The sequence below is a fragment of the Rhinoderma darwinii genome, chromosome 10 (assembly GCF_050947455.1).
Source record: "Rhinoderma darwinii isolate aRhiDar2 chromosome 10, aRhiDar2.hap1, whole genome shotgun sequence".
Classification (NCBI taxonomy): domain Eukaryota; kingdom Metazoa; phylum Chordata; class Amphibia; order Anura; family Rhinodermatidae; genus Rhinoderma; species Rhinoderma darwinii.
Window position 1 is genome coordinate 2,088,361 of NC_134696.1, and position 17,679 is coordinate 2,106,039.

General features: G+C 49.5%; 1 protein-coding gene across 18 annotated transcripts in view; it reads left to right on the top strand.

The window, feature by feature from the left end:
• Positions 1-17,679, top strand: part of ARHGAP32 (Rho GTPase activating protein 32) — a 523,871-nt gene that overhangs the window by 342,449 nt on the left and 163,743 nt on the right. For 5 of the 18 annotated variants that reach the window (XM_075839121.1, XM_075839126.1, XM_075839125.1 and 2 more), the window contains exon 1: positions 16,869-17,233. The exons of 10 other annotated variants lie outside the window; for them this stretch is intronic. In XM_075839121.1, coding sequence (XP_075695236.1) covers positions 17,124-17,233 — 110 coding nt within the window. In that variant the 5' untranslated portion in view covers positions 16,869-17,123. Of the gene's footprint in view, positions 1-6,660; positions 7,245-16,867; positions 17,234-17,679 lie in introns of those variants that run through there. 3 more of the 18 variants (XM_075839127.1, XM_075839123.1, XM_075839139.1) reach the window with 3 other exon arrangements.

The following is a 17,679-nucleotide window of genomic DNA, read 5'->3' on the forward strand; positions in this document are numbered from 1 at the left end:
TGCAGGTGGGGGGCTGATCGTGCAGGTGGGGGGCTGATCGTGCAGGTGGGGGGCTGATCGTGCAGGTGGGGGCTGATCGTGCAGGTGGGGGCTCACTTTGCTGAGGTTGTCCGATCCGAGGCTTGTTGGCTGCGTTACATTGGATGTAGTCTAGGAACCATTGATCTAAAGAGGCTGACTCCACCTAGGAACTGGCTGCAGATTTAAAGGAAGACTCCGGTCACAGCCAGAGCTGAACTCTTAATTCTCCAGTTTTTTAGTTAGTGAAGTGCATTGTGGGAGCTCAGATTACCATTGTGACTACAGTATAATACAGGATGGAACTCAGGATTACTACAGAATAAGCAAAGTATTTACAAAGTTATTCCACATTGGGGTCTGTTCACACACAGATTGATAGCAGAATTTTTTTTTTTTTTTTAAAAATCAACAAAAAACAAAACCTTCCATACATGTGACTGGGGCTGTTTCTGCAGCAGGTGCCGGGATTTTTGCAAACCCCATTCAGATGGATGTGACATTCACAAATGTCTGCAATAAATCTGCTGTATGTGAATATACCAGCAGAACTATAAATGCAGCTCTGGATGTGACTCGAGTAGAAGACATGATGTAACGTACAGTCACTACAAGATGGTGTAAAGCAAAGAATTTACTCAGTAAAGACCCAGTCACATGACATTTTGCTCATCCACTTTACTCCTGATTGAAAAAACAAATGCTCAACGGTACGTAAAGAACGCGCGCAGCTGCGCAAGACTGACGTCGCCTCTCATCGTAAAGATAATGTGCACCGTACCCGCACAGGATAGAACGGCAGTCGATTCTTCTCAACGCTATCAGAATCCAGGGTCCAGATGTCTATAGTCTCTTTTGTTATACGTTTGGCCCATAGAAAGCTATCGAGACGTCACAGTATATGTTTGGGTACTTTTTATTTCCCTACCGAAATTTATACTTTCTGGTGAAGCCCATGAATATGATATTATCATGGAGACCAACGCTATTGTGTCTGCAGCTCTGGATGTGACTGGAGTAACATGATGTAATAGTAGAATTGTGTCTGCAGCTCTGGATGTGACTGGAGATACATGATGGTGTAATAGTAGAATTGTGTCTGCAGCTCTGGATGTGACTGGAGATACATGATGGTGTAATAGTAGAATTGTGTCTGCAGCTCTGGATGTGACTGGAGATACATGATGGTGTAATAGTAGAATTGTGTCTGCAGCTCTGGATGTGACTGGAGATACATGATGGTGTCATAGTAGAATTGTGTCTGCAGCTCTGGATGTGACTGGAGATACATGATGGTGTAATAGTAGAATTGTGATTAGCACTCAGCATGTGTATAAGACCTGAGGTAACGGGAAATACTTTGTAAAGTTCCTCAGCGTATTTTGTGGGGATTTGGGGTAACATTGTGGGGTAACTTGTGAGAGTTGGTTGCTTTGAAGTATTTCGGCTGAGTTTTCTCGCTGCTGTCATTCGTTTCTTGTTGATCGGGAAGCCGCGGTCTCTTCATCACGTGTTTCAGAAAGACGATTCACAGGGAAAGATTCAGTTAATTGCTGCTGAAAATCTGCCCTCCAGCTGAGCCTTTATGTGGAGAACATTGGCTGAAAGCTGCGGCTCCTCGGATCTCGTGATGTGAATCTCACCGGCTGGAGGAGCTCCGACTACTTTGTGCTCTGCAGAAGAGCCATAACCTGTACCGCAGCTCTGACCCGTGTACTGCCCCTTTAAGGCTGAGGCTTTACACAGACTGTCATCTCCTGACAGGTTCGTTAGCAACTTGTGCACAACTTTTCTTTCTCCCCAAGACTTTTTGTGACTTTTCTGCCACTATATGCCTTTCTGAGGGCTGCGGCCAGATAGATCTCTTATGGGACTTCATGTAAATCGCACTTGATAAGTATCTTGAAAAGTTCTGCAACTTCCTTCTATGCTGTGGGATGTGTCCTGTGGGAGGTGTCCCGTGGGTTGTGTCCTGTGGGTTGTGTCCTGTGGGTTGTGTCCTGTGGGTTGTGTCCTGTGGGTTGTGTCCTGTGGGTTGTGTCCTGTGGGAGGTGTCCTGTGGGTTGTGTCCTGTGGGAGGTGTCCGGTGGGAGGTGTCCTGTGGGTTGTGTCCTGTGGGAGGTGTCCTGTGGGAGGTGTCCTGTGGGAGGTGTCCTGTGGGAGGTGTCCTGTGGGTGGTGTCCTGTGGGAGGTGTCCTGTGGGAGGTGTCCTGTGGGCAGGTCTAGAGAGACTGCCCTCCGGTCCACACCGCAGACGCTGTAGGTTTCAGAGCGAATAACATTAGAATAAATCCCCCGGTAAGAGAATCCCTTTCACTTCCGGTTACCGGACCTGCGTTACAAGCGGAGAAGAAATAAAAAAGATTCCCCGTAGTGCTTCTTCCAGTACGCCGTTGGTTTTGGGTTGTTTTTATGGCGTTCACCGTGCGGTACAAACGACATGTAACTTTATTCTTTGGGCCGATGTGATTACAGCTGAACAACATTGATATCGCTTTTTCATACTTTGCTTCTCTTGCTAAAAAACAATCACTTCAATAAATGGTTTTTGGGTCCGTTTACACCGCGTCGTTTTTGATGTGGAAACCATGTCTGAATCCGCGCCAAAAACCGCCCTAAAACTCCCTCATTGGCCACTCGCAGAAAAAAAATTGTCATTCTCTTTCAAGTGGTTTCTGCCTTTGACCGACCATTGAAATCCATGAGAGGCAGAAAATACCTGCGGCGCTCGTACGGAGTGATTTTATTTATTTTTTTTAAACGCCGCAAAAATGCGGAAAAAGCCTCAAACTGCGCTGGAGATTCAAATTCTACCTCTAAATTCCTTCGCAAATTTTAAGGCAGATTTTTTTCTGCCTGTCTGTGTGAACTGGTCTTTAGTCTTTTTAGTCTTGTCGGTTTTTATTGGTTCCATTCTGGGTTACATACGACTTTTTAATTCCATATTTTTTTTTTTTTGTGAAGTGGAATGATCAACAAGCCGCAGGCGTTGTTTTTTGAATTTTTTTTTTTTATGGCGTTCAATGCGTGCTGCATAACGCTGAATTTTTATACTACGGGTTGTTCCGAATGCGGTAATACCAATTATGTGTCGTTATTTGTTGTTTCTTGGGATTTTTATTTTTTTACATATTTTCTTATAAACTTTGTTGAATTTTTTTAGTCCCTCCATGCGGTTTGAATATCCAGCCTCCTGATCGCTTTAATAATACGTTGTAGTTGGTGGCGTGGACGCGTTGGGGCCACGGCTGCAGAACCTTCCATTCTACAATGATTCGACTTTCTCTTCAGGATTCTGGACGAGGAAAGTGACAGGAATGAATTATAAGACGGAATATGGTCATGGGACTCGCCACCCAGAACAGATCAGCGGCCCCGGCGGGGTGAAGGATCGGGGGTTACAGGCAAGAGATGGAGCCGCTCCCCGGAATATCAATGTCACGGCCTTCAATTATCCATCATGGAAGGAAGAGGAATCCGCTGCTGTGTGTAAACCCCAAGGGCTCAGCCGGATCCTGGGATTCACAGGGGGGGAGCGTTCCCAGCACAGACATGGAGGATGCGTCCCCTTCCCACAGTGGCCTCCTGTCAATTACAGGTCTAAGTTCTGAGACCGGGGAGGTTAGAGGAGAACCGCGGCGAAATACAGAAATCTGTACACGTGCATTATATGGACGGCTGCGCTCATTTAAAGGGCCAGCTCACTGTTGTGTAAGAATACCGAGGTACTGATATACGGCCATCACCGCCAGCCTTGGCAGCAGCTTCAGGCTCTGGTCAATCATGGCGGCCTCCTGCACTCTGAAGTCTGTCATGACGTCCGCCACACGGGTCAATTCTCCGATGGAACATTTTTCTTTTGGGTGAAGCGGATCGTTTAGCAACATGGGAATGATTATAACGGTACGCCGCCGTCCTCTCCACCATCATCATGTGCATGGCGAGCGGTCCTCCGGTTTTGATTGCTTAGATTTGCTTGTAGTTCTCTAATCGTCATTCGCTACATTGGTGACCAGAAATGCTCCAGTCCTTGCGCCTAATCCAGAGCGCAGAGGATTTCAGCGTTATTACAAAGCCGCAGCTACAGATCTCATCATGCATAACCGGTCTATAGGGAGCGGATGAGGGGCAGCGTTACTCTGTGATTCCCGTGTAAACGCATGAATGGCGTCTGTGCAGCGCCGCGCTTATATGAACAGTAAAGACAAATCGAGTCCCCGAGTACCAAAAATGTGTGAAGGCAAAGAAATCAAAGCTGCAGGAGGGCGCAGACACCACACAAGACCACTTCATATTTGATTGTACCCCTTCTTCTATATAATGTTGGGGGTCAGTGTCCTGGAGCCTCGCACAGCACTGACTATCTGGACTTTGCAGTTCTAGCAGATCCGGTCAGAGAACGCAGCGTTAACCGCCAGGAGGTTATTAGGGGTGACACATCGCTATCCCCTCACTGTTATATCATTAGTACCAAAAATGTCGGCACTTAGTGCTGCTGTGGGAGGTTACCATGGTAACCCCGGCGAGCAGGGAACTTTCATAAGATCTCATGTCCTCAGAAATGTTGCTGTTTAGTAATCGTTATTTACTGAAAACGTCATTTCTGCATGTGGTGAAGTTCTACAACTTTTCCATATACTTTTTCAGTTCTTTACCATGTTCAAGATTTCTGCTTTCTGTCAGTGAATGGGAACAGTCCATCAAAGCTTGTTCTGGTCTCTTCCTGCTCGGATCAGGACAGGAGAGGTTTGTGCTGCTGATGTATTTATCTTTTAGAGAGACGTATTAGGTCAGGACGGGTTACCAGCCGCTGCATGTAAATAATAGAATGTTCTGTTCCTATTCACTGGCAGCAAGCAGAGATCTAAAAAATGGTGAGTAATTGAAACACAAAGTTGTATTTAGAGAACGCTCTAAAAATCTAAGATGCTGCGTCCCCGTCTGTGCAGTCAACTGCGTATTCAGCCGTGATTTGTGCGTGCGCCAAGTCCATGCGGTTTATCGTGTCTGGTACCAGGTATGACAAATGCAGGAGCCGCACCATCAGATAAATATTTCACGGCTGCTGCATTGCAGTCCCTACTCCGGTCTCCTCAGATCTGTCCGTGCAGGTGAGAGAGTCGGAGTTCAGGAACCGCGGCCCAGAACGAGAACCCCCCCCCCCCCCCCCCGAGAATAGAGGAGCAGGAGACGTATCCGGAGGGGTGGTCAATACTGCAAACCTGCCCCCCCCCCCCCAGTAACCACAAACCCCCCTGAAATATGGGGTACCCCCCACCCTCCCCCTGCTCACTGTAGCCTGTAAATAACATAATGCTGGAGGATGATAATGATGGTTGTTGTAGTTGGTTTTCACATTGTAGCCTGTATATAACAGGATGCTGGAGGATGATGGTGGTTGTAGTTCTTGATCTTCACACTGTATATTACAGAATGCTGGAGGAGGATGGTTGTAGTAGTAGTTCTTGGTCTTCACACTATTACAGAATGCTGGAGGATGATGGTTGTAGTAGTTCTTGGTCTTCACACTGTATATTACAGAATGCTGGAGGATGATGGTTGTAGTTCTTGGTCTTCACACTGTATATTACAGAATGCTGGAGGATGATGGTTGTAGTTCTTGGTCTTCACACTGTATATTACAGAATGCTGGAGGATGATGGTTGTAGTTCTTGGTCTTCACACTGTATATTACAGAATGCTGGAGGATGATGGTTGTAGTAGTTCTTGGTCTTCACACTGTATATTACAGAATGCTGGAGGATGATGGTTGTAGTTCTTGGTCTTCACACTGTATATTACAGAATGCTGGAGGATGATGGTTGTAGTTCTTGGTCTTCACACTGTATATTACTGAATGCTGGAGGATGATGGTTGTAGTTCTTGGTCTTCACACTGTATATTACAGAATGCTGGAGGATGATGGTTGTAGTTCTTGGTCTTCACACTGTATATTACTGAATGCTGGAGGATGATGGTTGTAGTTCTTGGTCTTCACACTGTATATTACAGAATGCTGGAGGATGATGGTTGTAGTTCTTGGTCTTCACACTGTATATTACAGAATGCTGGAGGATGATGGTTGTAGTTCTTGGTCTTCACACTGTATATTACAGAATGCTGGAGGATGATGGTTGTAGTTCTTGGTCTTCACACTATATTACTGAATGCTGGAGGATGATGGTTGTAGTTCTTGGTCTTCACACTATATTACTGAATGCTGGAGGATGATGGTTGTAGTAGTTCTTGGTCTTCACACTGTATATTACTGAATGCTGGAGGATGATGGTTGTAGTTCTTGGTCTTCACACTGTATATTACTGAATGCTGGAGGATGATGGTTGTAGTTCTTGGTCTTCACACTGTATATTACTGAATGCTGGAGGATGATGGTTGTAGTAGTTCTTGGTCTTCACACTGTATATTACTGAATGCTGGAGGATGTTGCCGGTTGTTTTTCGTGTTCGCCCGGCGCAGGCCATCATGACTGACAGGCGTTGGTAGGGCAGGCTGCTGTGCATTGCTGGGCGGCTGCTATAGCAACAGATGAGATGGAGTTTGCCTGTCGCATTGAAGCGTCTCCCCTGCCTCACATCTCAGGACCGGGAGCCGCACGCCGCGGGAGGGAGTGAAGATGGAGGAATAAATGGAATCTGCGTTTGTGTAGCTGAGGCCGCTGTTACTTCCCGGACGTCTTCATCATGGAGCTGACGTCCGAGCGATCACGCCACCGCTAACTAGACGGAGGGACAACCGGGACCGCATTACCATGGATGTAACACCCCGCCAGCTCATGGAGGGGTCACTCACATGTCCCTGTGATGCCTGACTGCTGGGACAGCCTCCCCTCCCCCAGTAAACACCGCTCCCCGAGTCCTTCTATTCTGACAATTGTTGTTACTTCTTCTCCGCTCTTTCTATTTTTCTCTCTTTGAAAGCCGGATGACAACCAATATGTCTGCCGTGAAGACTCCAACCAGCTGCCTGGAGGAAAGCAGAGAGCATTGTGGGAGCTGGAATGGCAGCCATGTTGGCAGTCACCCTGCTTTCCCAGAATCCAATGTAAATTACAAACCACTTTTTCTTTCTCAGGAGTTTTTGCAGAATGAACACCTCCTCATTTCTACTGGCTCACCTGTATAACTGTCAGTCTTCACTGCAGTGCTGGTATTCCGTTCATGAACCAAGAATAGGCTGGTGCTGCAGTGCATGGGATTGATGACACAGTGAGTATATATAATGAGATGTAAGATGATATACCAGTAACCGTTCTGTGCTCCGGCCTCTTCTGCTCCCCCGCTTCTTACTTGCTGGAACATCTTTGGGTCTGTTTCTCACTTTCGTGATCCATGTGTGCGGCAGGGGGTGAGAATTCTCTGCCTCCGCTGCCTGGGAACGTGCGCTTATCTGGCGGATTCTCCCTTTCTTGTGATGTGACCCTGATTCTTCGTGGAGCTGCTGTCAGTGAATAGCATCCATTGTGGCGCGTAATACTCTTGTCTGCAGCACGTGACCTGGAAAACCTGCTCTATTAGATGTCATTAACGGAGGTGAAACGAGGGCTGTGAGGAGATCCTGGGGGCGAAACGCAAAATGTCAACGCCCGTATTATGTGACGTCCTAATATCACAACAATAAGGAATGTAACATCACGAGAGGGGTCGGAGGAGACCAGATGAAACCACCTCCAACTTTCTCAGACTGTTTTTCTTCCTGCTGTTTTCACAGATCTCGGCTTGTTGTCAGTGAATAGAAGTATTTTAATTTCTGAAATTCACTCTTAGTCCTGATCACACAGCTGATATACACATAAGTGCAGGAGAGGGGCCTTTGGTGTCTTCCAGAAAAAATAATCTCCTGTCAACACACTATAGCAAACCAGCTGTGTGAGCAGGACCAGGTCTGTACATGTTTTCAGCCTCTGAATGTAAACAATTCGTGTTCTAATTCCCTGACGGCAAACAAAAAATGGTAAGAAATTAAGGCACAAGGTCTGTCAAAAAATGGCAACTTTTCGTTCTGTATTATTACAGAAGACTTAACCGGCCCTTTAACTGACCTCAGGAATACTGTAATCAGCAGCTGCTCTCTGTTATCAGTCACTTCAGAGGATGCAATAGAGTTTCTGGGTTTCCCAGGTCCTTTTTTCCTTTCCTTATACCCCTCCCCACATTTACCTATTCTGCTATTCCACATTCAAGCCTCTTTGAGCAGATTACAGGGCGTCCTGTGTACCTTGTACTGATTGTACAGCACCGTGTACATGGTCAGTGCCCCGCTGATTGGAGGCGGCAGTCAGCGCTCCATCCCCTCCATTACACGCCGTCTATTCACTTGTGTCACTGACTTGATGTTTGGAGCGATATTAAGTAATTACTCCCAGGAGCCTGTTCTCATTGGTGCTGGTCTGCTGCTAGAAAGTCAGTACAATCTACAAGACATAAGGGTGCGGCCCTTACCCTCGGGGCCCCGCATTCCTCCAAATACTTTGTTTACCTGCTGAGATTTCATTTCTTCTCTGCTTCGGGAGATTCACTCACAAGTCACAGACCAGCCCTAGACCTCATCCTCAATGGTGGCAGTAAAGTGGGGGTGACTGCTCCTCCCTTCTTTATTTACTGGCCCCCAATATAATAATGATATGATAATCCTTGACGGACTGATATGAGACGATGGAGAGACTATAAGGCATCGTTCACGTCAGCGTTGGGTTCCGTTTGTCCATTCCGTCAGAGGAACAGATCGGAAACCATAGTCGACTATGCTATTGCTTCCGCTGGAAAAACGGAAACCTTACGGGACGGAAACCGTTTGCAATAGAAGCATTACCATTGAAATCCATGGTAATTCAGATGGAAGCGATAGTTTCCGTTTGGCTTTCCGTTCATTTCTTCCTCTGACTAAATGGATGAACGAAAATCCCAAATGGAACTTGACGCTGATGTGAACGAGGCCTAAGGATCAATGATATAAAGACTCCCAAATGAAAGAAATGTTAGACTGCTGGTAACGGCAATAACCACTAATGTCCCCGTCCCATCTGTCCGGCGTGGTAGAGAAACACTGGAGGGAAACTGATCCCATGCTTTCCTTTAGGATCGTTTCTGGCATCAGTTGCAGACATTTTATGGCCACGTTTCTACTTTCGGCGGACAGAAGAACATCACATGCAGCGGTTTCCTGGTCATTCATGAACGCTGGACCGGTGCACAAAATGTCATCACTTGTGTAAAACAGCTGGCTGGACACCACTAATATGTGAGCCCTCCATAACTAGCACGTCCAGTGGAGTGATAGTCTGCAGATCTCCGGTGCTGCCCGTAGTACCGAGCGTCTGCTCTATGACCCTGACCCAAGCGGCAGTGATGGGGCTCTGCGCCTGTATCTGCAGGGGGCCCCGGGGCCACATACACGACTCTGCAGCCACTAGTAAGTAGTCCAGGAGGATCAGACTTGGAAGAGGAGAATCTATAACATTGTCCTGAGATAAATGTATCAATGGAACAGAATGGAGAAATATTAAACTTGTTTCATTGATTGTAAAGTAAAAATGGAAAGAGAAACGCGTGGGGGAAAAAAAATCCTTTCCATTGGAAGTCGCTCTGATGACATCACCATCAGACAATGAAATCATTGGGACAATTCTGTGATCATTTTCAACAATGTACTTGAAATACTTCAAGATCTCTGCTTACTGCTAGTGAATGAGAACATTTTGGGTTTCTTCCAGAGGCCAAATGCTTCTTGTCTAGACAATCTTCTGTGAATAAAACGGTCTGGACTCCAGACTATACATGGCACCTGCACCGATACATTGTAGCAAATTATCAGGACAGGAGAGCGGTTTGTGCTGCTGCTGTATTTATCTCACAGATGATGTACAGACTGGATACAATTGTTACAAACATTCAGCTGTGAGAGAATATTACGTTTGTACAAGTTTTCAGTCTCTGGATGTGCCAAAAAAATGTTTTCTTTTATTGACTGCAAGCATTGATCTTGAGGTATTGACATCGAACTTCTCTATTGGGGTGTGTCCTGTCCTGGACAGGACCGTGTACTTCTGGTCTGTGGGCGGGTGATGAGCCGCGCTGCCCGCACACATTGGTATTTCCTCTCATCTTTACCGCATGAAGGGAGAGGAAGAGCAGATTGTGGATATATATAGAATCTCCTGGTGTGCGAGCTGCTCCTGACTGCCGGCTGTAGTGCGAGCAGCTCCTGACTGCCGGCTGTAGTGCGAGCAGCTCCTGACTGCCGGCTGTAGTGCGAGCAGCTCCTGACTGCCGGCTGTAGTGCGAGCAGCTCCTGACTGCCGGCTGTAGTGCGAGCAGCTCCTGACTGCCGGCTGTAGTGCGAGCAGCTCCTGACTGCCGGCTGTAGTGCGAGCAGCTCCTGACTGCCGGCTGTAGTGCGGGCAGCTCCTGACTGCCGGCTGTAGTGCGGGCAGCTCCTGACTGCCGGCTGTAGTGCGGGCAGCTCCTGACTGCCGGCTGTAGTGCGAGCAGCTCCTGACTGCCGGCTGTAGTGCGAGCAGCTCCTGACTGCCGGCTGTAGTGCGAGCAGCTCCTGACTGCCGGCTGTAGTGCGAGCAGCTCCTGACTGCCGGCTGTAGTGCGAGCAGCTCCTGACTGCCGGCTGTAGTGCGAGCAGCTCCTGACTGCCGGCTGTAGTGCGAGCAGCTCCTGACTGCCGGCTGTAGTGCGAGCAGCTCCTGACTGCCGGCTGTAGTGCGAGCAGCTCCTGACTGCCGGCTGTAGTGCGAGCAGCTCCTGACTGCCGGCTGTAGTGCGAGCAGCTCCTGACTGCCGGCTTGTGCTGCCTATTCTGCTGCAATTTCCACATCTCCATTATAATGATCCTCTGCATTCCTGAAAAGATCAGCCGAATCCAGAACTAAATTCTGCTCCTCCTGCTCCTCGTTATTCCCCGCTGTGCTCCGAAGGGCATGCACCTGATCTGATGTGTGGCCTTGGTGACACTCCCATGGGCTGGAGTACTAATGTTTGCTAATCCCAGAGCTAGAATTGAACATCTCGCTGCTCACAGTGACGTCTTGTGAGCCTCAGAACTGCAGGAGTCAGGGATCCTCTATGGAGCTCTGCGGGTTCAGGACTGGAGCTCCATCTAAACCGGGACGTTCAAAGACACCATGAGCTCTTAATCCCCTGAGCAGGTGATCGCACACCGGCAGAGTAGATTGTGAGCTCCTGAGGACAGAGATGATGGGAGTGATACACTGTGTGTGTGATCTGAGAACCGCCATCGCTCTAGAGTAAATGGAATATAAACAATGAGACAATCAATGAAACCTGGATCCGCTCCTGGCGTGTCACCGGTATTGTCATAGTAACAGGCTCTATGGCGCTGATGGTTAATAAGAGCGTGGACGTGGGTGTCTTGCGGTGGGATGCCATGGATTCACGGATGAGTCAGCAGCCTCGTATTTTCGGGATCATTTGTGTGGCTGCTTTCACTCGTTCTTCATCTTTCTCTCCTTTTTCTCGCTCGTTACGTCGGTTCCAGGTTGTGACGGGCAGAGATGTGTTTTACCCCCCTGTACTATTATGTGTCCGGTTCTGGTGGCGGCTGTGACATCGTGATATCTCCATGCAGTTCTACCCATGTATGATCAGCGGTGTGATGTCATGTGGTGCCCGCTGTTCACTGCCGGGTTAAGGAATGTCATCTTTTTTTTTTAAATTCTTCCCAAAGGAAAAAAACGAAGTCTTCAAGTCGTCGTCTCCAGTCGGGTTGTGCAGAATTGTATTCATTCTATTTTTATTTCTGTTTCTTGGCATAGCAGGGTGAACCCAATGTGTCTGCACCATCTACCCCTCCCCAGCACTAGGCAGATGTACCATTCAGGAGTTTGGGAAAGCTGAGTGACAGCCAGTTTGACCTGCGCTGATTTTCATGTCCGCTCCACCCCCTCCCCCAAGCAAATAAACATCAAAAAATGTTGCAGCAGGTGAAGCTCCGGTGGGATCCTTGTGGTGACGATTTCCCTGGAGAAATGTTCCATTTTCTTCTCATTTTACAAGAAGAGATTTACCCGGCGGCGTCTGAGCAGGAGCGGAGAGAAGATGATGTATTGGAGTGACCGTATCTGAGCTGCATCCCTCTGTTGCTCCTCCTGGATCTTGAGCCCTCTTATCAGGGTAACATTTCTAACCTCCAGATCCCAGTCTTTGTTGTTTGTTACCCAGCTTTCCCAGGAGCAGATGTAAATGTGGAACGATAGAAGATCTTCCTGGCAGGTGAATGTGGCAGAAGTAGGGGGTGGATAAATCCTATGCTCTGATGTGACGTATAAGACCATGTACCCCCATCATGTGACCCATCTCCCCCCGTTATTGATGGGATCCCCTTTACCCTACAGAGGTTATTTTGTTAGGTAGAAAGTATATGGCCAGTATGAGGACCACAACAAACAGCTCCTCAGATCTCAGCTTCCTGGACCCCTGTCATATGTCCTATCAGGTCCGATCTCGTGTTCAGTACTAAATCCATGTCTGTGAAAAGGGGTAAATAAGACCACCCATATATTTCAGCAGATGGCGGTGCGGATGGAGGTTGGAATGTTTTTTCTTTTTTTTTTTACAGAAATCACAAAACAACCCCAGTAAATTGCCTGGGACCTAGTGCTGGGTGTAGTGATAGGGCAGTGAGGGGGTCCATGCGGGGCACAATGAAGGAGTGGTCTTAGGCCTTATCCACACAACGGGGTCCGAGTGTCGGCAGTCCGTTTTTAACGGACAATTTTGACCCGTTTTGCATCCGTTTTTTTCCCTGTCCGTTTTAAAATCGGATGAATTTCATTTGTCAATTTTTTGCCACACACAGCCCACTGTAGATACTGCCACAGCTCCCCTGTAGGTAGTGCCACACAGACCCCCTTCTAGGTAGTGCCACGTGCCACCAGCCCCCCTGTAGGTAATGCCACACAGACCCCCCCTGTAGGCAATGCCACACAGCCCCCCTGTAGGTAGTGCTACACAGAACCCGTGTACATAGTCACACCCCATAGATGCCCCCCCCCCCCCCCCCCCACACACACACACACACACACACACACACTTTCCTGTAGGGAAATATATGGACAGTGAAGGCAGGGACTTCTCCTCGATCGGTATCCCTGGCCACATCGCCGGTGATTCCGCTTCAGAAGTGCCTGACGTCACTGTCCATATATGGACACAGTGAAGTCAGTGACTTCTGCTGGAGCGGAATCCCCAATCCCTGGCCACAGCAGTGCCCAGGAATTGGGGATTCTGCTCCTACAGGGAGCAAAAACATACCCTCCCCCTCCTCACATGCACTCTGCACTGTGAGGAGGAGAAGGAGAGCGCGAGCGACGGAAGACACAGCCGTACTTGGAGCACATTCAAGTGATGGCCGTGTATTACCCGGCCCCATAGACTTCTATGGGAGCCGGGCGGCCTGGAGAACGGCCGAAAATAGGGCATGTCCCATTTTTTGGCGGCCGGGTTTCCCGGCTGTCAAAAAATCGGTCGTGTGAATAGCCCCATTTGGGGTCTATTGTTCCTACTGCAGCCGTGTGACGGATGTTTTTTGAATGGCCGTCACACTGCCGGGAAACCCTGTCGTGTGCATAAGGGCTTACACAGGCGGACCCTTTAGTGAGGCGTTAAACCCGGTCTGTGTTATATTCCAGCAGAAACCACCCCATTCAGATGTCTGGAGGGGATATCTGCTGCATGTGAACACATCCCAAAATTACTTCAGTCAATAAGTACAGAATATCACCACTAAATTACACCAACATCCCTCTGCCTGGAGGGGGCGCTCCTGAGGCTGTACGATCAATCTCCTGATCCTCTCAGAAATGTGAGCAGACACTTGTCCAGCTCCTCCGGGACTGTAACGATTTCTTCGTCCAGCACATTGTATGGTGGAGCTGGTTGCATGGTATCCTATGATGCGGTCAGTGAGGCCCCTCGCCCCGGTGTCTTACATGTCCCAGGCTGCCCGCTGCACCCCGCCGGCTCTAACACAATTGCCAGTTACACTTAATAGTCGTAATTTGCTCTGAACATGAGTCTATGAGGGTGTAATTTGTAGAGAGGCAGTCAACGCTGCCGCTCCCTGTCATTCTGCGTGTCGGTGGAGGAGCGGTGACTCACGATGATCACATTCACACGATCGCATCAGTTCCTGCATAACCCTGATCTGATCACCGCGACCGATCCCAGCAGACGACCACCTGACTGAAGCTACTCCATGTGACCACATCCGCCACCATCTCTACACGCAACCTGATGACAAAGCGAACGAAGACTGGGGAAATCTCCGATCCCACCACCTCCCCCCACATGTAGCACAGATATAATATGGAGACGCACAGCTCCTGTCCATACGCTCTATAATGACCTATAAACGACCGGTCAGTGGTGGTAATTGTGCCCGGAAGATCTGGTGCGGATGATGAGGTGATTGGTCCTCTGCTTATTGATATTTTGTAACATGAAACTTGATTCCACTACTGTCCCCAGCAGACAATATGGGGGGGGGGGGGGGGTCATTCTGAGCTGATGTCCCAGGAGATGAGAGGATTGTGATAATCACAGGACAAGGTGACTCTGAGCGGATAATCCCGGGAACTTTACCTTAAAGGGGAAGGAGCAATTTCTCCATCTTTGCTTTGTGTGAACTGTTCAGTGATCAAACTAAAGCCGACAAAATGCAACAATTCTACAAAACTGAGGCTGTAGTCGTGGGGAGGGGGGCAACACCGTTCATTGCCTGGCCAAAAGTATTTGCACCCTCTTCTAATAATAAGATTGGCCATTGCTACCAGGGGTATTGTGAGGACCCAACAACTGTCCGAACTTCATAAACGTTATCAGGAGCTCGTCCAATCATCTGTTTCCTCCACACACAATCTGCTATCATGGATTCATTATCCACTGCCGAGCAACAGCCCACAAACCTGCGACCACCCTGCGCTAAGTCCTGGAAAACCCTCTTAGGTCCTGTCTTCCAGCAGACAGCCCTCCCAGTCACAATGTGGTGATCCTAAACCCTGATGTGTGGAAAACTACCTGTGGCCACAATTATAGAAGCTAAGCTGTTAGGAAGCGGCCTGTCCACAAGCTTGTTGACTTTCTCATGACAACCAGCAGAATAGTGAGTGCAGCTCTGGAGTATAATACAGGATGTAACTCAGGATCAGTACAGGACACGTAATGTACGTGCACAGTGACTCCTCTCTCTCTCCTGTACTCCTCTCTCTCTCCTGTACTGAGCTTCTCTCTCCTGTACTGAGCTCCTCCGTCTCTCTCTCCTGTACTGAGCTCCTCTCTCTCTCCTGTACTGAGCTCCTCTCCTGTACTAAGCTCCTCCGTCTCTCTCTCCTGTACTGAGCTCCTCTCCTGTACTAATCTCCTCCGTCTCTCTCTCCTGTACTGAGCTCCTCCCTCTCCTGTACTGAGCTCCTCCCTCTCCTGTACTGAGCTCCTCCGTCTCTCTCTCCTGTACTAAGCTCCTCCGTCTCTCTCTCCTGTACTGAGCTCCTCTCTCTCTCTCCTGTATACTGAGCTCCTCCCTCTCTCTCTCTCTCCTGTACTGAGCTCCTCCCTCTCTCTCTCCTGTACTGAGCTCCTCCCTCTCTCTCCTGTACTGAGCTCCTCTCTCTCTCTCCTGTACTGAGCTTCTCTCTCTCTCTCTCTCCTGTACTGAGCTTCTCTGATCTCTCTCTCCTGTACTGAGCTTCTCTCTCTCTCCTGTACTGAGCTCCTCCCTCTCTCTCCTGTACTGAGCTCCTCCCTCTCTCCTGTACTGAGCTCCTCCCTCTCTCTCTCTCCTGAGCTCTTCCCTCTCTCCTGTACTGAGCTCCTCCCTCTCTCCTGTACTGAGCTCCTCCCTCTCTCCTGTACTGAGCTCCTCTCTCTCTCTCTCTCCTGTACTGAGCTTCTCTCTCTCTCTCCTGTACTGAGCTTCTCTCTCTCTCCTGTACTGAGCTCTCTCTCCTGTACTGAGCTTCTCTCTCTCTCCTGTACTGAGCTCTCTCTCTCTCTCCTGTACTGAGCTTCTCTCTCTCTCCTGTACTGAGCTTCTCTCTCTCTCTCTCCTGTACTGAGCTTCTCTCTCTCTCTCTCCTGTACTGAGCTTCTCTCTCTCTCTCTCTCCTGTACTGAGCTTCTCTCTCTCTCTCTCTCTCTCTCTCCTGTACTGAGCTTCTCTCTCTCTCTCCTGTACTGAGCTTCTCTCTCTCTCTTTCGTACTGGGCTCCTCTCTCTCTCCTGTACTGAGCTCCTCTCTCGCTCTCCTGTACTGAGCTCATCTCTCTCTCTCTCTCCTGTACTGAGCTCCTCTCTCTCTCTCTCTCTCCTGTACTGAGCTTCTCTCTCTCTTTTGTACTGAGCTCCGCTCTCTCGTACTGAGCTTCTCTCTCTCCTGTACTGAGCTCATCTCTCTCTCTCCTGTACTGAGCTCATCTCTCTCTCTCCTGTACTGAGCTCATCTCTCTCTCTCCTGTACTGAGCTTCTCTCTCTCGTACTGAGCTCCTCTCTCTCTCTCTCTCTCTCTCTCTCTCCTGTACTGAGTTCCTCTCTCTCTCTCTCCTGTACTGAGCTTCTCTCTCTCTCTCCTGTACTGAGCTCTCTCTCTCTCCTGTACTGAGCTTCTCTCTCTCCTGTACTGAGCTTCTCTCTCTCTCTCTCGTACTGAGTTCCTCTCTCTCCTGAGCTCCTCTCTCTCTCTCGTACTGAGTTCCTCTCTCTCTCCTGAGCTCCTCTCTCTCGTACTGAGTTCCTCTCTCGTTCCTGTACTGAGCTCCTTTCTCCGGCGGGAGGGGTTAGTGCTGCAGCCTCTGCCTGCCCGGGCTTGTCGTCTTGTGGGCAGGTATGTGTGAGGGGCAGAGCCTGGAGAGCGCTGGTTCTCGGCCGCTGTGCCCGGGCTGTGCGGTCGGACGCGTGGTGTAATAGAGAACAATGATCCCCGCCCCCTGACTGCCTTCCCTGCCCCGGACACGAGCAGCTGAAAGCGCAGCGACGACCACACCGAGCGGACGGGCCCCGCACCTGGATCCTGGCAGGCGGCAGCGCACTATGAGCGGCCCCGGGGGTTAGTGGCCGGCAGCATGGAGGGAGGGACCGGAGCCTTCCTAGCGCTCCCCGCTCTCCGGGCAGCTCCGTCCTCAGCCGGCAGGATGGCATCAGGCAGCAGCGAGCGTCTGCAGGAGCTGGAGAGGTCAGTGCTGGGGGTCGTGCACATGGGGGGCAGCTCAGCCGGGGCATTATGTGCGGGCACCTGCTCCACAGTAGCCCGGAGATTCTCTTAATCGCCCACCTCAGCAGCACATTCCACCGCCAGGACATTGTGTGTGATGCGCTGCCAGTGTCTGCAGAGGCCGGCACAGAAGAGGCAGGATGTCTAGAAGAGAACAGAACCTGGGGCTAGTACCCTGGGCGAGATGACTATCGGGCAGTATTGGGGGTGTCAGACTGGTGTGACTATAGGGGGCAGTATTGGAGGGGTCAGACTCAGGTGTGACTATAGGGGGGTCAGTATTTGGGGCGTCAGACTGGTGTGACTATACGGGGGCAGTATTGGAGGGGTCAGACTCCGGTGTGACTATAGGGGGGTCAGTATTTGGGGCGTCAGACTGGTGTGACTATACGGGGGCAGTATTGGGG